Source organism: Stegodyphus dumicola, chromosome 9 (assembly GCF_044657685.1).
Source record: "Stegodyphus dumicola isolate Sdum_Otavi_A_Nest chromosome 9, ASM4465768v1".
Taxonomy (NCBI): domain Eukaryota; kingdom Metazoa; phylum Arthropoda; class Arachnida; order Araneae; family Eresidae; genus Stegodyphus; species Stegodyphus dumicola.
Genome location: NC_140776.1, coordinates 92,326,994 through 92,351,795, shown reverse-complemented (window position 1 = coordinate 92,351,795; position 24,802 = coordinate 92,326,994). Strand labels below are relative to the sequence as shown.

The 24,802-nt window shown below is 34.3% G+C and overlaps 1 protein-coding gene across 2 annotated transcripts in view; it reads right to left on the bottom strand.

Annotated features, from left to right (window-relative positions):
• The window catches only part of LOC118188548 (protein eva-1-like), a 596,222-nt gene that overhangs the window by 97,772 nt on the left and 473,648 nt on the right, over positions 1-24,802 (bottom strand). For both annotated transcript variants that reach the window (XM_085823764.1, XM_085823765.1), the window contains exon 4: positions 16,668-16,820. In XM_085823764.1, coding sequence (XP_085679890.1) covers positions 16,668-16,820 — 153 coding nt within the window. The remainder of the gene's footprint in view (positions 1-16,667; positions 16,821-24,802) is intronic.

The window sequence follows — 24,802 nt, the reverse complement described above, 5'->3', positions numbered from 1 at the left end:
CTCAACTGAAGCCTATAACATGCTAAACACGGTCTTTTTTGTGCTGCAGTGAGTGGAACAAAGAGAACTGGTCTATCCCATGAAGTCTGCTGGCAACTTTAAGCCATGAAATTTGGATTCCAGAAGCAGCACACAGCTCACGTGAGAGCTGTAGCCGTCCTGTGTCACCGCTTTCAAAATGCCAGATATAGATCCTCATGCGTCGTTGAAGGTCTTGCTTACCTTGTCCAGGTCTTCTCGACATGGATCCAATACTCAACTGTTTCCACAAATTGCAGTGAGCTCAGTAGAAGCCAACTGCGCTTGTGACTGCCTTGCCTCCAATCCTGCTCCAATCTACCGACAGTTCTACCTCTCATTTCGTAATCCATACATTCGTGATTACTCGCTTTACCTGATACCTTATAAAATTTACCCAGCACTTGCGCAAACCGCGCGAATGTCGCGGAGGAATGCGAGCACACAAATCGCCGAAAACCTGTCGTCACCATCGAAAACCGCCACAATCACACCTCCGCAGACATAGAAGTGTACGCTTACGTGTTCGGCTCTTAATATTTGTATAATTCAGAAACAGCATACGATTAGCTACATAAGTTTCGCAAAAATAGAAATAGTTTGCTAGTTCTCTTAATTTTGCACACGAATTTATTTCAATCATAACTCTTTTTTTTCATTAATATATATATATATATATATATATATATATATATGTATGTATATATTGTTTCGTGAGTTTGAAATGAAAACTATACGTGAAAGGTAGAGAGTAAAAATTTGCCGGATTGTTATCCTTCAAAATAAATATTTTCTTCTTTACTGAAACATAAATTCAAAAAAAAAATATAACTAATTAGTTATAAAGCACTCAGGAAAAGTGAATACTCCGTTCGTGTTTTTGGCGCTAAATTTAAGAACATGAAATTGTAATAAAATTATTTAGATTAAATTTTCAGATTTATGTATTTAACTGTATTACAAGTAAACAAATCGGCACTCGAAAGCAATACGTAGTACAGCTGAATTCTAAATGTACTTCTGATATTTAAAATGCAAAGTCTTTTACACTTTTCATCTTCTGAATTTTAGATACATGTTAGAGAATGAAAAATACCTCTGTCAAAAGCAATTTTTTACACTTTTTAAAAATTAAGACGTTGTTTTCTTTTTTGGGAATGAAAATTAAAACAAATGAATATTAGAAAACAACATGTATAAAAATAAGCTATTTGTTTTTATTTTTTTAAGTTTGCTATTATGAAACTTTTGTAAACATAAGGCCATATATAAGACAAAAATCGTGCAGAATGTTTAAGTAATAAAACAAACATCAGCAGTTTATATTTCCTTTCTACTCTTTTCTTCTTTTTTAAACGTCCAACTTCTGTTCCGAGATGACTTTTCTCATCTTATTGGTGATGTTCCTTCGCAATTCGTTTTTCCCAGCTGATGTTGTTTCCTAGATTTCTGCTGTGGTTCGAGATTTCTTTTGATCTTGTTGCCGAACGATGGCAAGGGAAAAAACACCATACTTCACTTCTGTTCGCTGTAGCCGAAATTTCCGTAATTCAGAAGGGAAAATCTTCCTCAGTGAGCCTTATTTTCTTCCCACGATCCACTTCTTCATTTTGGTGCCTTCTTTCTTTTCTCCTTTGGGAACAGAAGATGCGAAAAGGGTTGGATTTTGGTGGCCCCGAATAAAATAAAAAACTAACAGCATTTGTTGCCCATTCGGGATTGCTTGATGTATCATGGGGGTAAAGCTTGTTAGAGATAAATGCCATTGGGCATTATTAACGTTCTAGAACGACATAAACCACTTATCTTAATGCTGGCAAACTTTTCAGGACAAAAATAACATTAGCACACGTAATAAACATCGCGAGAAAAAAATTGCCTCTCCAAAGGATTTAGTGTTAGCTACTTACTGTATTTTTAAAGTATTAACTCTTCATACCAGCCTCTGAAGTTATTATAACTAATTACAAGCTTTACATGTTGAGAAAAAATGAAGGAAAATTATGAAGGAATGAAAAAATGAGAGAATTACACACAGATATATATACATATAATTTTTTATAAGTGTGACATGAGCACATGATCATTTAAATGAATCAAACGAAGATCAGAATGTGACATACAGAATTTATTGGAAAATTAATAAATAACGCAGCGAAATAATTAGATTTTTTCCTCAATGGTGGAATTATCTTTAATAAAATATCCGAAAGGAAATTTAATACTTATATAGCATTTTATTTAAAATAATGTAGGTGCAAAAGGGTTTATATCGGTAAGTACTTCGCTATCACGAGAGACACAAAATCATTAACTAATTTTAAAAATGTAAACATATCCTGTGTTTTAAGATCAAAATATTCCCAAATATTTACGCGAGATGGTCTTTACATATTATAATCCCACTGCTAGATGTTATTTCAACTTTTTTCCTTCGTTTTAGAATTTTAAAGATTACTTTAAAAATATACTTCAAATTTAATACAAAAGATTTCCAGTTTTTTAATCACGCTTTTCCAGGTTTAAAAATCATAAATGTCTATAATGACTATGTGACTTGCTTGAGAATACCTTAAGAACGTAACTTTTCAATGATCAAAATTTGATTTCTTTTTCTGAAATTGAGACCGCAACTGTTTCCAATTCTACAGAGTTCTGTGTTTGACGTCGTTTGATTAAATCATTTATTAATGAGTTTCCAGCGTTTAATTAGCTGCTGTTCTGCAGACTATGTTGATGATTTAATGATAATGAAAATATAATTATTTTTAGATGACAGAAATATTCTCAGGAACAACGTGTATATCTCGATTTAGGGCAGTTAAGCTTACAATTCGTTTTACGACGACTGAAAGCTAAGAATTACAGTTCTTTACATTAAGTTTACCACCAGCATAAACATACACGTATTTTTTTCGGGAGGAGGGTTACGGTAGGATTATTAAGCATTTTCTAAAACAAATAATAATGGATCATATTTCTAACTGTTTCTCCAAAGCTGGAAAACAAATTCTAGGAAATGTGAGAGGAAAAAATAGATAGCATTATAACGAATTTTCAGATTTAATAAACTAGAGCCGGTTGCAGTGAATCATGCACATGTTTAGTTTATTAGAATACGGCAAATCACACGAAAGTTATCTGCCTAAAGGGAAGGATGCCTTCACGGAAATCTTGCTAGTATTTACGTTATACTTGAGTTATACTTACGTTATACACGAAAACCAACCATACAGCGGTTTCGCTCCCCTAGAATCAAAACTACCTCAAACTTCCAGTATTCAGTGGACTTAACTATCCGGCAGCTCGATCTTGTATAGGAGTGACATTTATTCACCTGGTGAATTTTGATTAAACACATTATTTATATGAGTTTTTGTTCAAGTTGATTAAATTAAAGAAAGTTCAGGTATTCATTTTATAAGGTATGTATGCATATGCATATATGTACTTGTAAATTGTTCATAAATATTGAGTACATTTGTACGGTGTTAAATTCATTTTATCTTAAATAAAAACTTAATTTATAACATTATTATCAAAATAATCACAAATAAAATATTTCCCCGACTTATGTCAGAATGGAGTTACGATGAGACCACTAGAACGGCACTCTTAAGTCGCGAACTGCCTTTATATAGAGATATTTACATATTTCACCTTGTTCCAATGCTTAAATTTCTAGGAGTTTAGAAAATAAACAAAATTTAATTTTAGATGTTATAGCAGGCGTATTATGAAACAGAACACATTATACGATTTTATAAGCCCATGGATTCGAAACTTTTACCAGAAATCAAGCATCTTCTTTTAGTCTCTAAAGTCATTTTCAGTTGCACTTAGTTTTCTGGATAATAGAAGAGAACCGAATACGTAAAAGAAGTCTGCATATTTTAATAACATTTTACGTATTTCTATTAATGTCTGTGAGTTGTCAGTAACTCTCAAATTATCTCGTTGCAAAGTACGTACTCTAACAGCCACCTTTGCTCGCAAGTTTAAAAAAGAAAAAATACTAAATCAGTGCAAAAGTCTTGAAAAACTGGATAACTTCACAGATCGATTAGTAGATACATTATATAACATTTGTGAACAAATCCTCCCAATAAGAACAACCAAAAATTACGGGGAGTAGCATGGTGGACAAGAGAACTTCGACAACAACGTCAAGGCGTTGTCTTCGTTCCAATCTTGATGAGACTCTTAAAATAAATCTTTTCACACAATTCAGGGAAGAGCGAGCTAGTTATAAAAATATTATAAATATTGTATCAATCATTTTGTATACACACCTCCATCATGTTATTTGCATTTATTATAATTATACTCCGTGCTTACATATTTTGCTGAAAGCCTTATATGACTATTTATTTATGCGTTATTTATATTTAAATTAGTTATTTTATATAATAATTAGTTACTTTTTTGCTATTATATTATTGTACCTGTTCTTTCTATTTTTATTTTCATTTCATTTTATTTTTATTTCATTTTATTTTTATTGTACTTCATTTACGTATGTTACTATTTGTAAGAAGTGTTTCAAGTTCTTTAAATATGTATTATTTATGTATATTTATTTATATGTTTACTTATAAATTGCATGTCTATTATTTATATGTTATGTTTACATGTTATGTATTTATGTGTGTATGTGTCCACCATCATCTGAGCGCATGTAAAAAAATAGCAACGTACAACGAATATTTCAAAAGCGCAATTGTCTGGAAATGTATGCATTTTCTTTTAGAACTAATAAGCTTCCGATTCGGTCCGGTCCGGGAGGACGCTGGGCACATTCCTGTTTGCCTATACTTCAGACGTTCCCGTACTCCGTTACCTACCTACCCTATAGATTATATCATAGCGTAGAGCAAATATCACAAGTATTGAATCGATTGCTGCGATTTAGAGCAATACTCGATTCAATACTTGTGATACAGCCTACAAGAAGTCTTTCTGATTAGAAAGAATAACAGCTTGCTGCTAAATATGATATGATAAATACTGTAGATGGAATGAAGTATAAAAAATCGGTTATTTGTCATTATAAGAAACCATAGACTTAATTACCTCTTGTCTTTAAACTGCTCCACCTTTGAATCACGCATTACAGCACTTAAAATATATCCTTTTCAATTTCTCACGCATTGAAGGTACTGCGGAAATTTCTAAAATATTAGCTCTAATTCTATGATAATTCTGACAGTGTGTCATGATAGTGAACTATATTGCTGGGTGATACTCTTAAATTTTGAAAAGAATTTGTAACTCTTTATTATAAAATAAATAATTGCCTTTTTATATCACCTTATTTTGATTGTATCACACAATATCAATGTAATTATCTCACTCGAAGCTAAGTCAGCATATCAGTCTGACAGGCGTAAGAACGGAAATCTGTTACAGAAAAGTGATTGTAAATAAAACCTCATTAAATTTCACTTCTTTTAGTAATGGCAAACTAAAAGAAAATATAAGACCAGTTTTCTTTCCACATGAACGCTCTGTACCTCATTCGTTTACTGCGCACAGAGGCCGTTATCTACATTCCACCTTTCAAAAACCTCGTTAAAAAGGGGAACAGTATTTCGTTTTGTTTTAACATAGATACGTCGTGCAGTTTTATACAAGTTTCTAGCTAGCGTGAGAGAAGGCTGTTAAAAGAAAGCGTAAAATTTAAATCATCTATCAAGCATCAGCGGGACGATAGTGGCAGTTGTAGTTAGGAATGAGAATTCTTTTTCGAAACCTCGCAATAAGAATAAAACATTTACATTAAAAACTCTGTGTATAGACCTTTAAAATTGCGCCTTTTCAAGAACACGACATCGTCACTGTTCTCTTTACTGCTGTTAAAAGATCGTAGGGGAAATTGTTAACGCAATTTTCTGTAAAAAAAAAAAAAAAAAAAAAAAAAAAAAAAAAAAAAAAAAAAGATTAATAAAAAACAATTTTAAAAAAATCTGAAATGTTTCAGATTTTAAATTACGTCCAAAGGGGCATTTTTTAACATTTTGTGTGTTACCTTTCTTTATTAAATATCATGTTCCTCGCACTTAAACCATAAGATCCAGTGCAACAGCAATATCGCAAAATAGTTTTAAAACGAGCATATCTTTAGAATTTCCGATACAGAGACTCACGCGCTGGAGATAAAATTGTTTTTCTGCACAACGTTGCCATTGCTCGCTTTGAAATCCTTGAGTTTGTTAATCAAAAATTCGTCAAAGTTTTAAAAAATGGGAAATCGATCATAAAACAAATTTCAAATTTCAAATTTGGTCTTCCACATGCTCATATTCGTTGGAGGATTACGTTATTCAAAATTCGATGACTCTATGTACCGTTGTTTTATCACAATACAAGAAATATACATACATTTATGCAGATTTTTCATTATTTAAGTTCTTCAAATATAATGCAGGACTCTAACATTTTATGGCAACAGTTTGAAAAGTGAACCGGCATTTATCCGTCCGACGCAAAATGCCAAACCGAAAACAATAGTCCTTCAGGGACAAAGCTCTTTGGACTAAAAATTTTTAAAAAACGAAATGTTCCAGATTTTATCGGTCGTTAGCTTTTATTATTAAGCATAATTTTCTTCGCGCTTACGCCATGCACAATTCAACAGAAAAATTACAAAAGTTTACAAAAGTTTTAAAAGCAGCATAGCAGTGTACATTTAGAATTTCCGATGCAGTTTAACGATTGGCCTACACTTTTCTGTTTTTTTTTTCGGTCTTTTCTCAGTTTTATCCTATTAATGTCCAGTTTTCTTATTAAGATGGCGTTACACAACTTTTTAGCGCAAAGTGGATGTAGCCCAGAGGGGCTATTAGTCTCAGAACGTCATTTTGTGGCGTTTCACTATAAACAGCGAATCACTTTGTAAATTGTTGCCACTAAATATTATCGCCCTGTATTATAGTTATAGTAATTAAATGACAAAGAATCTGCATGAATAGATGTATGTTTCTCGCATTGTGGGAAATCGACGGCAACCAAAGCCATCAAATTTTGAATAACGAAATTCTACACCCGAATATATATCATGATATACTCATTCACAATAATTTAAGTATATATCAAGATTCAACAAATCTTGATATATGCCAAAAAAGAGGTTTTTGATCAAATAAAAGTATTGTAAATATCCAATTTAATGACTGTCAGGTGATTCCTGAATTCCGGCGGATGCGATAGTTGTGTTTAGCATTTCTCCACGTGTAATATGGGACTAGTCTGAATGTAATTCATCTGTCTTCTTCAGCAGTAACAGGATAAATACAAAGTCTTCACAATAAAGTCATCAAACAAAACAAAATCTCTTGCAAGCACTATGCAGCATCATTTATAATGGAATCAAAGTAAGCACTAAATGCCAGCTATTGATCTATCCCAGTTCCTAGCCATTTTAAGTTCGCATTTGCTCAAGCAATAAATCTAAAACAAACACATTTCACAAACCCCAATTATTCACAATCTATATGTGGAAGTTTAATTGAGATTAATTAATCAAATTCACTCCATGAGAAATGGAATTCTAGGAAGTCTAAGCATTTTAGTGTTCTGAAACTAGACTTCAAATATTCCATTCCTCATCTATTAAAATTGATTAATTAACCTCCTATTCCCAGGATCCAAGGAAAAGAGTGGTTGGATTTAATAACATTTTCAGAAAGACATAAGGAAGCAGACCGTCATTTAATCATTTACAACAGTAAGTTCATCACTAAATGATTTATCGTAAATTTAGTCATAAGAGAGAAACAGTTTTAAGAAAAATTAATTTGTCTATATATTATTGACATCAGCTGATGGTATAAAGCTTTAAATTGTTTTCCTACACAAAAGCAAGCAAATAATAATATGCCAAAATTGTGAAACAAAGACATATATCGCACGTTCGTTAAAAATCTCTCAGCTTCTTGACATTTCCCCCTATATTTAAAGGGCATATGTCCATTTTTTCAAATTTTCCAAAGGCAATAAAAACCTTCTAACATTTCACAGAATACAGTTACCACATATTTCGATCCCCAAATAAAAGAGGTAGTCAGAACAACATTGAAGCAATCGAAATATGAAACATGTCACAAATTAAAATTAAACTGATTATGCGTTTTTCGTCCCATTAAAAGTGACATTCACTCAACCCCAAATGTATTATTTTTGTCAAAAATCTTTAATGCTAAACATAATATTGAAACAATATTTAAAACTCAAATAAGGTCAAACAATTTTAACCAACCACATTAGATTTAAAAGTTGTCTTCGCTCTCAGAAGGTGCAGTTGTAGCGGTTGGGCATAACATGATGGGTGTTGTAAAAATCCTTATATTCTTCTGGTATATAGTGAATAACCTTTCTGAAATCGTCTGTTTTCTTTACGTTAATGACATTCATCCCAGAATAGGCTGGTGTAGAGGGAAAAAGTATTTCTACATCTAGTGTTTTCAATTTTAGAGTTTTTTTAATCAAAATATTTAACGAGTTATAGGCAGATACCCCCCTTCATCTCAAAATAATAATAATAGGGTATTTTAAAATATTGCTTTGCGCCTCTCCATCTTCTTTATGTAATATCCTACAATGGCACAACTTGTTTTTTTGAAGTATCTTAGCCACCAACTGTTGAAGTCTAGGACGTTGTTATTGTTTTCCAGCAATATACCTTAGATTTTACAATCATAACTTCTTTCAGAGATGAGGTTCTTATACTGGGTTGGTGTGTATACTCGATCCGTTTTACTAACGTGATGTTTAATAACAACGAAAGTCCTGTCACAGGGCAGGAAACTATGTCCCTTTACAGGAAAGTATTGCTTGACCATCAAATTTTTTCTGGTTACAAAAAGAGCTACGAGGAAACTTAAAACGTTATGATTTTGGTTTTGACCCATTCAACCATCCGACATAATATAAATTTCTTTTGCTGATGCCAGAATATGTTGTCTTACATAGTCATATAAAAATAAAGAAACCTTGTTAGCCTCTTTGTTCGCCAATTCCTCTTGGTAAGTGTATACAGTACTTTTTTGTTTTAACATCGTAAATATAAAAACAATTTACCCACAGCTGTCGATAATAAAAAATCTCCTGAACTGGAATGTGGGGAAGTGGGAGGTTCTGCATGTAATGCATTACAAGACCGTATATGGCTGTGTCAAGTGGAGAAAGGGCTCACAAGCTGGACATGTTCCCCTTCAACAATAAACACCACCTTCGACCGCTTGCCAGTACACATAGAATTAAATTAGAGATGCGCCGCTTCAACTCTAAATGCTTCTATATTTCTAGAATAAGAAAACGTTAAAACCTCAAAATCGACAAAATATGGACATGTGCCCTTTCAACAATAATCGATTCATTTAAACTCAATGACACCTCCTTTTTCTCAGCTCATATAAATCTGTCAAGCCTAAGTTATATACTCTGCTAAAATTCATAACCTAAGAAGGATTTCAATATCATTATGAAAAAATATAAGGTAAAACAATAGTTTAGAGCACAATAAATGTATTCAGACTGTAACAAATCAGAGAACAGCATAAAAGTGTCTATGCATTGTTTTCTTTATTGCATCATTTAAATATTTGCTCTCGAAAGGAAGGAATGAAATGACACAACCCAGACTTCGAAAAATTCATGGTTTTCTTCTGTTGAAACTTATTATTTAAGCTTAATAAGCTTAATCAATTTTCTATATAGACGACATACTTGTTTCCCGAAATAATTACAATTGTCTTACAGAAAGTCGGTACCATGTTAAGTTTGTGATTGAATCGATGTGGTTGTTCAATGTAATAAACAGATTCACCAGATGCCCAATGCATATTGCAGTCATTGACAAAGACTAAGCAGATTGAACAGTTTTGTTAGGCCAATCATCATAGAAATACTTCTGGACCTCCAATATATGCATAAAAATGTCATTATTGAAAATTATTTCAGGTTGGAATTAAAACTGTGGAATTGTGTCAAATACCAGTTCATTAATATATAAAGTGGATAACTTTTGAAGAGTATTCATAATGTATTTTTTATCCTCTTGATGTTATATGGTCATAAAAAGTCATTTCAAATAAGGAAAAAGGTCCCACCAAGATATTAAAGAAATGTAAAGAAAACTGAACAGAGAATAAATACATTGAATGTAAAGGATGATGAAATGTTTGATCTGGTTAAGAGTACAGCATATATTTAAGAAAAATATAAAAGCATGGTACGCAAGAAACAGATGATTAATCGGAATTAAAAATATTGAACTTAGCATAGTCTAAAAGCCAGTGTGATCATTGTCAGGAAAATCAGTACATATATATGTATATGTGTCTAATTAAGTTGCATGCAAAATGACATTTCTGCATAAATTTCAAATAAAAATGGTTAATATGTTGATATTTCATCATTACATAATACGAAGTAATTATTTGGCAGTAAGAACTCAAAGCATATGTTTTACCATCAGAGGAAGCAATTATGATTCATGGAGAATTTCTTTTAATGAGTTATTTAGTATGTGTGGGAAATGACCATTTATGACGTTTTCTTTGGTCTTCATGTTACGTCATATAGTCTTTATTCAGCATGTTCTATGAGATATTAAAATTCAAATCAAATTTCCCGGTTATACTTCTGAGGGATGTCTCTAAAGTGACAGGTGTATTATTTCTTAAGCATGTTATCTGTCACTTATTATTGACCTGAAGTCCTTTGTGAACATGATATCAGTCAACCGGATGCAGATTTTAGGTAAGTATTACTAATAGTAATCATACATTAGTGGCACTGTGATTTCTAAAATTTATCAATTTAGAAAGGTATTTCCGCTTTTGTTTCATTGAACATATGATAAATGTGCATTTATCCAATTATTTTACTTGAGTTTTATGAAACTGATTTGTACTCGACTGTACTTACCTTTGATTGATTATTTACGAGCTGTTCATAGCCCGGACATAGGTTAGAAAAACGGTAACGCGTAGTAAGAAAACTGTGGAGGAAGCAAAAGTGTTCCAAATATATTTAGGAGTATACTTATGTATATTACTTTAATAGATAAAAGAATAAAAATACATTAAATTAATAATTCTGCTTTTGATAAAATCTTATACAAAATTACTCTGAGAAATTTGATGCTAGGCGAATTCCCGAACTCTTGAATAAAACTTGTACAAAACTTCTCAGAGAAATTCATTGCTAAATGAATCAAAAGTATTGGATCAAAACAAGTTTGCAAATATGATGCATAATATATGAAAGGTCTTACTAATTACACTAATGCTATAAATAGCAAGCATATAATCAACCATCACATACAAAATAATCATTTGCACTTACCCTAACCTAACTGTGTTTACTTTTAATTCTTTTAGCTTACCTACAAGAATTCAGGTTTTATTATTGGAGTAGTCCATGGTACGAAACCGAAACAGCGGTAAGTATGAACGTGTAAGTAGCGCTGCAAAATCGGTTTATCTCTATAAAGACGTTTTTAATTTCAGAATCCCTATACAGTTCCACTGCGAGTTACACGTTTAAAATAAAGATTTTATTCGTCATACTTATACCACTAATTTCTGACATAAACCCCACACTTCCATAATTCTCTCTAAGCTGCGTAAGCAAATTACCTCTTACACCACCAAAGTTCTCCATCACGAGCTAAATACCTATAGTTACAACAGGATTACGGGATGAAAAGTTTCTTTTTGCTGCTAATTATTCCATTTTTACGAGAGCGATGAATATTTTATATTTCGCTTAAATCGTTACAGCCTGTCTAGTTACAGTGCAACAAAAAACCAGTAAGCTAACATTATAATCTCTAAGGATTAATATTGTAAAGGATTATGTTCCGCGGACGTGTTTTGCAAGATACAAGTTCTAATTGTCAAGAGATTAGAAATTTCGGCGCACTTAATCCTAAACATAAATATTATGAATTTTAAGGTACACATTTTGTAGTTCAAATAATTTATTTTTTATATAGGGTTTCGAAATAAACATGAATGAATATGTTTAAAGGTATGAATTGAAATTTAAAACAGACTACGTATGGCTCAAATAGTGACAGTAAAATAGGACCACTGAATATTATGCAGTGGTACTTAACAATTCAAATAAGAAATGAATATTTGTAAATCATTTTGATTTTTTTATTTACATATAAAATTTTTAGATATATATTATACTGGGATGGATTTAAACTCAATAGTCTTGCTTTTTCCATTGACAAAAGCTACTGAGTTTAGTATTAAGTATCGATATCAGATACTTCCTCTTTGGAACCATTTATTTCTTGGCTTTGGATGTAACTGCGATAGGCATAATAAAAATACAGAATCAGTTACATATATAAAGAAAAGTATGTTGGATAGAGTAAAAAGTTTGATTATTCTTAAATGGCTGCATGGAAAATCAAAGCTTTTAAAATTACACAAATCAAACCAATACTTTGCGTATCAGGAAAATTTTTGTGTAGCATTATTCGAAGCCCAGCAAAACATCAATACACTGAAGTGACAAAAGTCATGGGATACGGTCCTCCATTTGTCCGGCGAAGTGCAGCAATTCGACGTGGCATGACTCAACAAGTCGTTGGAAGTCCCCTGCAGGAATATTGAGCCATGCTGCCTCTATAGACGTCCATAATTGTGAAAGTGTTGACGGTGCAGGGTTTGGGGCACGAACTGATCTCTCGATGATCTCCCATAAATGTTCGATGAGATTCATGTCGGGCGATCTAGGTGGCCAAATCATTCGCTGGAATTGTCCAGAATATTCTTCTAACCAATCGCGAACAATTGTGGCCCGGTTACATGGCGCATTGTCATCCATAAAAATCCCATCGTTTTTTGAGTACGTGAAGTCCATGAATGGCTGTAAGTGATCTCCAAGTAGCTGAAGGTATCCATTTCCAGTCAATGATCGGCTCAGTTGCACCAGAGGATCGAGTCCATGCCATGTAAAAACAGCCCAGACCATTATGGAACCACCACCAGCTTGAACAGTGCCTTGTTGACAACTTGGGTCCATGGCTTCGTGAGGTCTGCGCAACACTCGAACTCTACCATCAGCTCTTACCAACTGAAATCGTTCTTCATCTAACCAAGCCACGGTTTTCCATTCGTTTAAGGACCAACCGATATGCTCACGAGCCCACGAGAGTCGCTGCAGGCGATGTCGTGCTGTCAGTAAAGGCACTCGAGTCGGTCTTCTGCTGGCATAGCCCAAGGAAGACAAATTTAGCCGTACTATCCTATCGGACACGTCCCTCGTACGCCCAACATTGATTTCTGCGGTTATTTGACGCAGTGTTGCTTGTCTGTGAACATTGACAACTCTACGCAGACGTCTCTGGTCTCGGTCGTTAAGTGCAGGTGGTCGGCAACTGCGCTGTCCATGGTAGGATGTAATGCCTGAAATTAGATACTCTCGGCACACTCTTGACACTGTGGATCTCGGAATGTTGAATTCCCTAACGATATCCGAAATGCAATGACCCATGCGTCTAGCTCAACTACCATTCCGCGTTCAAAATCTGTTAATTCTCGTCGTGCGGCCATAATCACGTCAAAGCCTCTTATCATGAATAACTTGAACACAAATGAAAGCCCTGCCAAAGCATTTCGTATTTATACATTTTCTACGCGATACTACTGCCATCTGTATATTTGCATATTGCTATCCCATGACTTTTGTAACTTCAGTGTAGAATATCAAATCAACGAAACGTATATTTGATAAACACAATAGAAATGTAAATCTACGTTTCTTAAAATAGAGACACTTTACCATTGAACTCCTTAATGTTCATAATGGCACTCAGGCATGCAAGTGTTGCTAGCTTGAAAGTACACTCATGTCCCTAAATTAAAGATAATGCAAAATCACGCAAAGGAAGAGTTGGAAGCAAAACAAATTTTAATTATTTGTAAAGCTTATTTATTAAACAAAAGGTAAAGAGAAAAAAAAAAAAAAAAAAAAAAAAAAGATGCAATATGTTTGATATTATTAAAAAAATTAGCGATTTTTTCTCCCTGGAGCAAATTACAAAAAAACCTATTTACAGAAAACAAATATTACATGGTTGGTATGATTGTTAATACATTGTATGTCTCCCAGACGATGCAATACAGTCCGTACAACGCCTAGGCATGCTGAGTATCAAATTATCGATCTGATCTTAGGGGATATTACACCACTTAAAGAGCAATGCTCTCCGAAGTTCCGGTAGCCATGTAGGAGGAGGTTGACGGGCTGCAACTCGTCGGCCAAGCATGTCCCACACGGGATCTACTGGATTCAAGTCCAGTGAGAATGCTGGCCAGTCCATACGGGTGAAATCCTCCGATTGAAGGTATTCGCTTACGATGTTTGCACGGTGAGAACGGGCGTTGTCATCCATAAACACAAATTGTGCGCCCATGGCGTCCCGAAACAAACGTACATGTTGTTCCAGAATGACGTCCCGATAGATTTGACTTGTCATGGTTCTAATTTGAACATGCAGGCTATTTTTGGAACCCAGAATAATTCCACCCCAAACGAGCACTCCTGCACCACCGTAACGGTGTCGTTCAATGATGTTTTCTTGGTTGTAACGGGTACCTCGAGCTCTCCATGAGAAAGTCCGGCGAGAATCAGACTGAAAGCTAAACCAGGAGTCGTCGGAAAACATCACACAAGCCCACTGTCGCGGTGTCCACAATGCATGCTCTCTACTCCAGGCTAACCGCAGGCGACAGTGAGTTGCAGTAAGTGGAACGCATCTGACAGGTCAACGAGCATATAGACCAGTCTGCCCTAAGCGTCTGTACACGGTCTGCCTTGAAATTGTCGTACCAGTGGCTGAAGCGAGCTGACGAGACAGGTCTGAGGCTGCGCTCCGCCTGTTTCTTTTGGCAGTAACTGCCAAATACCCGTCCTCATTCGGCGTTTTAGCTCTGGGGCGACCTGTGCTGTAACGTCTATTCACATTACCATCACCTTGGAATCGTTGCCAAAGCCTGGAGATGACAATCTAGGCAATTCCATGTTCGTCTGATACTTCCAGTTGGGTACGCTCACATTCCAGACGGCCGATAATTCTACCACGTAAAACATCATCCAATGTTCAACTTTTGTGTCATAACTATTCGGTTATTGCACTGAAATGCTTATAAAGCGCCTGCGAACAATTTTACTTCTTTGCCTGTATTCCTTATATATCACTCTCTTACACTCTCGTCATTGTGACGTACCATCGGTGTCATCTGGTTACTTCTGGAAATTTGCATATGATTCTTGAAGATGTGTGTAATGATTTTACAGGTGATATATTTATTTTAGAGTTCGATTTCCGCGTTACTCCGAATTATCCTTAATTTATGGACATGAGTGTACTTTAGCTTGAAATTAGCAAACTTCATAAAAATTTTCCGAACTGTTAGATTAGAGCACCATTAAAGAAGAATGATTTTAATTTCTGCTTTGATTAACAAAAAAAGTATTCCTATTCACATGGTAGTGACCCTGCATAATAGTGTCATAATGATTGTTGGTTTCAAGTTAAAAAATAAATCCTCATAAATGTGTTGGCATCTGAAGCACACTAATATAATATAGCGACTAAAATGCTGACATAAAAAAGAAATGCTCACATATATCCGGATTAGTTTCAACAGACCAGATTACATTGTGCTCCATAAACGGCTTCTTAGATCTTAACTTCGCAAATTTTTCCATGTTAAAAATATTGTGTTAGTATTACATTTGTCCCCAAGCCTATATTATCCTAAACAATTATAATATCATTTCGAAATTCTTCATATAACTGTAAAGTCTTTATTTTAATTTAAACAATTATTTTTAGTGTTCCTTTCCTTTCCCTCCTGATTTCAGTTTCCGGCCGAAATGTAAATTTATTATGACGTAGATAATAATCTAAAATTGTTTCAGAAGCAATATTTAAGCCGCGTTTTAAAGAGTTCGAGCAAAGTAGTAGCGGACTTAGTTCCGAGTTTATGCTGCGTGTTTGAAATTAGCTCTCTAGTCGGTGTTAGGCACCTTTCAGTTTATACTCATATTTCTAGGCTTGACTTTGCTGTGTGCAGCCGATTTAACGTTAAGCTAAGTAGCCAGTCGTTAGATATCTTAATTTATTAGTCATTTGTTACATTCTTATTCTTATTATTTTACATTCTTATGGTGATTTAGTTTAAATAAAAAGTTATTTAAATCCTTCTTCTACACTATTTATGTTTCAAGACTTATAAATACATAACTTATAAATGCCACAATAAATTTATGTAAGCAATATGTGAAAAGTTTTACTTCTATTCTGATGTAACCAGTCAACATAGGCTTGCCATTAAAACAAAATACAGCCAAACGAAATTCAGACAATCAGTTAGATTAAGCATACTTTCTTAGTGTGGCGCAGAATGTTTAATTCATATCGAACATTTATTTACTAACATTTGAGTTTCCAGATCAGTTCTATGAAGCCTTTTGAGCAATAATCTACAATTTATTACGCTACTTACATTTGCGTTCAATTTAGAAACCTTAAAGTTTTTCACACTCCAAAATATATTCTCTACCGAATCGTTATGTTTCGATTAGAATTTCGAAATTTGAGACTTCTCCAGACTTACCTTCAATTCTTCCTTCTCCGTCGGGTTGGGGGCACTCGGGGACTCCGTAATGGGTGGCGCCGAATGCCGCCGAATAGATCACTATTCGAAGGTTCTTGTGACACCTTAAACGAAGTCTATCGCCCTCGCACACCACCTTATTGGAGAAGACATCTGTAAACAGAAAGTGCAATTACTTATAGAACGACCCAATAAGATTTCACGTGATTTAAAAAGAAATTTGGCTAATTCACCGGCGAAGCGCAGAATATAGGGTACTATTACGAGTTCTTTATTCATTAAATATAATGACAGAAATGATGTAGAATAGTTTAAGCGATTAAAAATATTTTATGCAAAATAACCTTAAAGTGGATTAACTTTAATTCAATAGAGTACTTGCTAAATATTTTATTATTTACGAGATCTACGGTTACTCAGTTAGAATAAAAATTAAGCATCTAAACAAACAATTTATACAGAATACGAATATTAGTAAATATGCCTCGAATGTAAAAAGGTTCAGAATTCTGTTTATAAATAACATCAGATTTAACTAGATAGGAATTATTGAGCCTGGTTAAGTATATTATGAAAACTATCTGAAAAGATGTGCCTGCATGAAGGAAATTCTGGGGAAAATAAAAAAATACTTGCGTTACACCTAACCAGTTCAAAGACCAAAAATAGAACATGGAATAAATTAGAAATATTTCACAAGTGTAAGCACTCTGCCAATGATTGGTTTATAAATTGCAATGAAATTACTGCATAGAGGCTGTCGTTCAAACATTGTACGTATATATACTTTGATGTACGCTAGCGTTAGCGTGGATTTTATCGTGCTGCTACTAGTACCTCAAATAGTCCTTGGGTGAGGAAACTATGGGATGACTTTCTGATGGAAAGTGCAAAGTTTAAGATCAAAAGGAGACCCTTGTCGCGGAACATTGGTGTGAAAACTAGCTGCCAAGGGAAAATCAAAATTCTGAACTGATGATTGGTGATGGAGAGCGGAGACACTTGATGTCTAACATAAGAAATCAGGTGATGTACTACGTTCTCTCCTACCCACAGCAATACTTCCCAGGGGCAACAAGAATGCCACTTCGGGAGTTTACGAATTTTGAGTTTAAGATATTTCACAGCTAATGTTTTTTACAATGGTATATGTGTTACTGATTGGCATTTTCGGTTTTTTCACAGAATTGTAAAATATAACATACAAACATATGCAATAAAACTATACATACGACACGAAATTACACTATATGCATAAACATAACATACAAAATAAAATGTACATGCACAGAATTATAAAAAAATATATAAAGTACACTGCTACTTTGTCATGACTGCATTTTATTCTATATCGTACAGTTATTCAGTTCGGGATTTAAAATTTTGAACTGTGTTCAATATGTTCGTAAGTTCATTAGTTAATTTTGTTCAGCTGATGTCATGGCTCAGACAGTTCAAATATTATTAGAAAGAAAAGTTAAAAATTAAAAATAAATAAATAAAATAAAATAAAGTACGTTATTAAATAATAGTTTAGTAAATAATTTAATTCACCTTGGCTAACATATATCTTGCTCTGTCACTGCTCTTAAAATTATACTTCTACAGATTTTATTAATTGCTACATAATTTTTATAATAAATTTCTGTATCCTGTGTCGTGGTTAGTAGGTATTGATGATTTGTGTTTTGTCAATGGGGGTTACAAGATATAGCTCTGGAGAATCTTCATTTCTACAGATGCAGATGTCTTTATCTGAGATATTGAACTTACTAAAATAGCAGGAAATAAACAATGATTTGTTACAAATTCTGTTGGCTGTGGAAAGGCTATAATACGTTCAGTTGAAAGGTTTGGCATAAAGATATATATTCGTCTTTCTGGTTGGACCGTTATCCCATTCATTTTGCCTCTTTTGAACTCCTTTTCCCAAAAGGGCCTTTTTAAATGTGAGAGAGGAGCTAAATTGATAAATACAGTGCCTTCCAGATTATCAAATGCGTCTCTGAGTAATTTGTCTGCTGTTTGATTACCTTGTATTCTTATGAGTACTTTCACCCATTTCAGTTTTATAAACTTATGTATATCGTTCCTTAAACGTTCATGAATGCTAATGATGATAGGTGCTGTGCGCTGGAGATTAGAGATGGCTTCCGCCAGAAAAACGCTATTGTAAGATGTCAAAATGTTCTTTCCAGGTCTATATTTGACTCGGATCTTTAAGCTCCATAAAGGCTCTTCCTATATCCTCATATTTTTTTAACTATCAGTACAAATAGTATGTGTTTCTTGTGAAATGGAAAGACTCCGGTTCTTAACCAAGTTTGACATACACAACTATACCTTTGAGCTCTGGATGGATTTGAAGGATATTTGGTTGGCAATCATACATAATTAGACTGCAAATGGTGTCTTCAAATGTCGCGTCCCTCGCTAATTGAATAACTTTGGTGTAAACAAACTCTGGTTCTGTACGAACGTAGACTGATATCAGACTTGCAAGGATAAGTGCAGCGCTCATAAGCTATTTTTTAAAGACTCTGAATTGGCTGCGGCTAAATTCCTGCAAAATACAATATTGTTTTCCTTCTACTATAAAGTATAATAGCATTTGCAGATCGTTTATTGGTCTTGATCACGATGATGTCATTATTATTCTGTGCTACATATTGAACAGCTTGCTAAGTTACTACCTCAGTTCTCCGAAGATTTATTTGCATAAACCGTATTGGACCCTTTTGGCGGTTTTCATGGATATTTAGGTGTGCCTGCTGTATACTGACGTCTTCTCGATGATTATTCATACCTCGTATGTGTATTCATAGATCGTGCATGTCTCGATTGTATTCAATGTGTCTTTCATATATAGGACACGGTTGGTGGTAGATGGATGCAAAATGTTTCGCTGTTTGTTCAACAATTAAGTGTTTTGTATTTGGTGAATACTGCTGGTCTGGCAATATAATCTTTGATTTTGTGCAATCCTGAAAAAAATACGCAATAAGACATATTTCTGCTGTCTTGATGTGAATGCGTGAATTCTTGACAGCGGAAGCAGCATTTGGTAATGAGGAATTCTTTAATTCATTATGAGCGCCATAAATGCTCGGGACTGCCGATATGCATGGGGACTGATATGTTGCCTGTGGCACTCGGGTCGTTCAGACGATAACAACACTCTCGTTGTAGTTTTTTTAATAACATATTCTAATGCCGTTGAGGGCATATGGTTTTTTCTATTTGATTTCCTTTATCATTTTGGAATACTTAGACAAGTTTATTTAGGTCGGTGGCATAAGTGGCTTCATCCCATGCGTTAGACGAAGATAATATCAATAAATTTGCTGCGTTATTAAGCGGAGAGAGTAGAATAAGCTACTTGGCGAATCATCTATCAGGAGTATCGAATTTCAAGCGATACCATACAATTCATCAGTCAATGTAGAACTGAAACGAAAATTAGATTTCAATTTTGGTAATTAATTCTATGATTTTCAGACGGTAATTAATTTTTGGCATCCATCTGATGTTGAACGGTACTCGTCAACAAGCCTGAGGTTTACACTGCCATGATATTGAAGTCCTCCGTAAGTCTGAGAATGGTTTCTATGACTTAGGAACCGTCACGTGCTGATATTCTAGTCATATAATTTTTATAACGTTATCTTTCCTTTATTTACGTTCCCTTGATTGAGATATAGAAAGTTATCTTTTTGCACGGGATTTTCGTTTTAGTCGTTCTTCTCCTGCTCTACAGTGGATTTCGCAGTTTTGCTGATATAAACCAGCAGTTTCTCACGTCCACGAAAATTCGTAGTGTGATATTATTTGCGATGAGAGATCTTGATATTTTGTATAGCTGAATGAAGCAAAATGCATTATAACGGGAGAACAGTAACAGATAGAATTAATTGGGTTTCCACAAGGGTATTAGACTTTCCATCAGTCTCCATTAACTAGTGCTATTTATATTTAAGCAATACACATATATATTATGCAGACAGTATTCAATTTCTTCATACAATTAATTTGTAAATCTTGGTCTCATAGTTTTATTAATAGTAGGGTTTAGAAAATTAAAAAAAAAACTGAGGGGGAACATATTTCTATAATTTATAGTTCGGAACATAATATTTTATAGAATTATTACTTTGAGACTTGACATAGTTCTGTCATATGTATTGCTGATTTTGTAATGATGCAATTTATATTTGCTATCAGCTGTGAGTCTTTTTTTCACAAAGTACCTTTTGAAAGCAAGTTCGTTATTGGCTATGCTGAAATTCAGATGTACGGTATATCCTAATTTTATAACAATTATTTTTAAGCTCCTTCCCTAACTCTTCTGGCTTCAGCTTACAATTCCTTACCAGAATGCGTTTTTAGATTCACACTTGTCTATTCTCTGGTAATTGTGCTATTATTTTATAAAGCGAAGATTTTTCTTTGCTGTAAATAGGCCACCAGAGTGAATCAAATATAAACTCTAAATACAGTCACAAAATAGCTGAACTCAGCTGATTTGTTTTGTTGGATCTTATCTTCTTCAAACGAGCATCTACTCCATAAATTCTAAAGCATTGATTTCTCAAATAATAGTGGTGAGTGCTAATAAATTCATTTGTATGGAAGTGATATTTGAGTCTTCCTCTTATTCCAATATTTTCCCAATAGCTGGAATGGGGATTTATTGGCCTTTAGGATTTGGGATTGTCTGCTCTTTTATTCTTCATTGTGAATATCACAATCTGACCTACATTTGAGAATTGGGAAACGTTTGTAGTTTAGTACCTTTATTGAAAAAGTCTGCGCGGATTATCCAGTCCGTTGGGGTGAGAGTTTTTTTTCTTGGCGAGGCATTTAATTATAAAATGAACGAGATCTCGTTTATTGTGAATTGGACCTCATTTGCTCTCTCTGTGATGACTTTGCAATCACGTAGCATTACTTTATGACCCGTAGTGACTTCATTAGGATCATTCTTAGGAAATACCGCATTTAGTATGGTATTTATTGATAATGTACTAAAATCTGCATTATTGTTTGAATTTATTTTTGGATTGTTTGGAAGGTCAAGCTATGTACGCTTAAAAAACTTGTTAACATCTATTTTACATTATGACCCATATGTATCCTTGTTATTTGCAGAGTATTCTAGCCAGCTCTTACTTTTTCCTGATATTATCAACTTTTAATAGTAAGTCCTTTATTTATTGCAGCTCTTCAAAATTGATTTTCTTTGTTCCTCCGTTTTCGCTGATTTTAGTTGTCTTCTTGCTGTCTCAGTTGTTTTTCTCAAACTTCTGGGATCTAAGCTCTGTAATTTTGCTGATGGAATTGTTTGTTTTGAACTTGAACGTATCAGATCATATCACTTGAATATTTTTTGTTATTATTTCAGTTGTATTGTTCAGTTTTTCTTTGTCGGAGAAATTGTTAATTAAGCTAACTAAATTGTTGCATTCTTCTCTCATTAAATTAATGAACAATCTTTCCTTTATTTTTAAAATTTTGAATTGCAATAAAGCCAGATTTGAGGTTTATCTGTTCAGATGAAATGACATATATGTAATTATTGATTGGACAGCGAAACATAGTTTAATATGGATTTATTACTAATTTTATTATTTAGATAGTGAGATGTCAAAATTAGGTCGGGAGAGAACCTGCTATTTTGAGCTTGGAATAGAGATAAATCAGAGCACTGGTTATGTAAAATTAGGTCGTGAGAATTGATGAATTCTTCCAGTAAACATCATCTCTTACTTATCACTGCACATCCTCATAGTTTACTACATATACACACTACATAAAGTCACCACATATGACTTGAGGGGAATGACTTGAATTTCAATTATTATCTAGGTCCTCAAGTATATGAGCGATATCTGTTGCTTTTCCTCCGGTTTCGGACGAAGTCAGACAGGGTCCAAAAGACCGTTGACTCTAAGAAAGTCGATCACTAGTAGGGGATTAGAGTAAACATCCTTCATAGAGAAGCCCAAGCAGCTTAATATGTGCTCGGCAGACGCCTGATGTTCTCGGCACTTGGAGCATGTGACAAAGAATTTCATACCCTCCTCGAAAGAGAGGCTCATAATATGGGCGCGGGCAATATGTGAGAGCACAGTTTGGGAGCTCCTCTTGAGTTCCTGTCACACTCCAGGGTTAGAGCCAACCACGCGCGCTACCTACCTACCAGAGATGGGTGGGGGCACCAACCAATCCACCATGACCATATTTTCAGAGAATATAATTCCAGATAGGTAAGGGCAGAGGAGGAGGGAGTTGAAATGCCACAGTCCTCCTTTGCTAATTTGTTCGCAATTTCGTTGCCATAAAGATCCACACGAGATGAAATCCTCTGAAAATAAATATCATGGTGCTGAGAAATTAGGTGTAGTTTTTGTAGTTAATCTTACCCCTAAGTAAATCCAGTTACTAAGATGTTGGAGTGAGCTTCGGCTATCAGATAAGATCCATAGATCTTCAAAATTCTCCGTTAGTATAGCCTCGAGTCCTAAATTGATTGCTATCAGTTCACTTCTGAAAACTGAACAGTGACCTGGGTTACGTTGTCATTTTTCCTCGAGGTTGGTCTCAAAATAAATGCCGCTACCTGCACAGTCAGCAATTTTGATAACATCTGAGAAGATTTTGGTAGCACTTTTGTGGATATTGTCTATTACCTCCAAGGCCAACTGTCTAAGGTGGCCAGTAACATAATATTTTTTATTTAGAGAGTGGAATGCGAGAGTGAACCCTGGAGAATCCCTCCGATGGGCTTGAGCAGCATTGCAGTGAATGGGGCTCAACTTGCAAAATAGTAGGCTCTTGGAATCAACTAGGCCAAAAGGGGTGTTTTTGTTTAATCTTTGTCGGTTTTTCCATTTATTTAGCTACGCAGAAGTTTTGTTGTATTGGACATAACTAGAGAGTTTGTTAACGTATTTCATAAGACCACCTAGTCTTTTAGTTTGAAAAGGCTATAAATCGGCCTCTATAAGGGCTATTTATATAGGGCAGCTCTGCCTTTCAAACCAGTAATAATATGGTTAGAACTTAATTGAAATTTTTCAAATTTCTTAAGGTTGGAATCATAGGCACAACAATAACTTGGAAATCTGAACTCGAGTATGAGACGAAATGAGCGCCAAATAAGTAGTTCTGAGGGTATTCGCATCAGCTTCCCAGACCTTACCCGCAATGTATTTAAGAATGTTTAGATGTTTTCTGCTTTTCAGAACAATATGTTCAATATGCTTGTGATATGTAAATTCAGGGTCTAGGATAATTCCAGATATTTAGGATGCTTCTCAAAGGTAATGAAAGGTCTGATATCTTCTAGCATGAAGCACATACGCCAGAAATCAGAAGTTGTGAATTTGAATTACTAATACTTATATGGACTATGTATCATTTTGCCATCACTATTGTTGGATTCCATTCTTTGTTAAAATGAACACTCTTGGTTAGAGTGCTTTATAATCTCTTTCTATTGGAATATGTGCTATGACAATGGTTATCTTGTAACTTTGCCGTTAATACAATATGGTTCCTGCAGAAATATACCACTATAGTAATATCTTGCTTACTTTATTATTTAAAAAGTATTTATTTACTTATTTATTTATTTATCTATAATTTATAGTGTTGGCTGATTCGTATTGGCATTAATTGATTCCGTAGTTTAATCTTGATTTTATTTTGCCAAATTTTTATTGGTGCATTGGAGAATTTGGTACGTACGCTAGCTGACTGATATCGAAGTTAGAACTGCTGATGCCATAGTGTAACTTACAGCTAATGCATCATGTAAGTTCAGACCTTCAGTACCTGGTTTCGTGGATGCCACTGCAAAAGCTGCAGTATGCACGATGTGTACAGTTGATTGTGAATACTCGTAATCCTGGAATCTATAAAACAGGCATATGACATTCACAGCTGAAAACATCGCTGCTCATTAGTAAATTAAATACCACTGGCTTGCATTATATTACCCATCCAACTTCATCTTTAAATCTCCTACTTAGATTAAAGAGAAAGCCAGTTTTGGTATGATGTGGATTGTATATTTTGAATTTTATTGTTAGGGACTTTTATGTCTATTAATTTTTTGGCTCCTTCCGATTAGT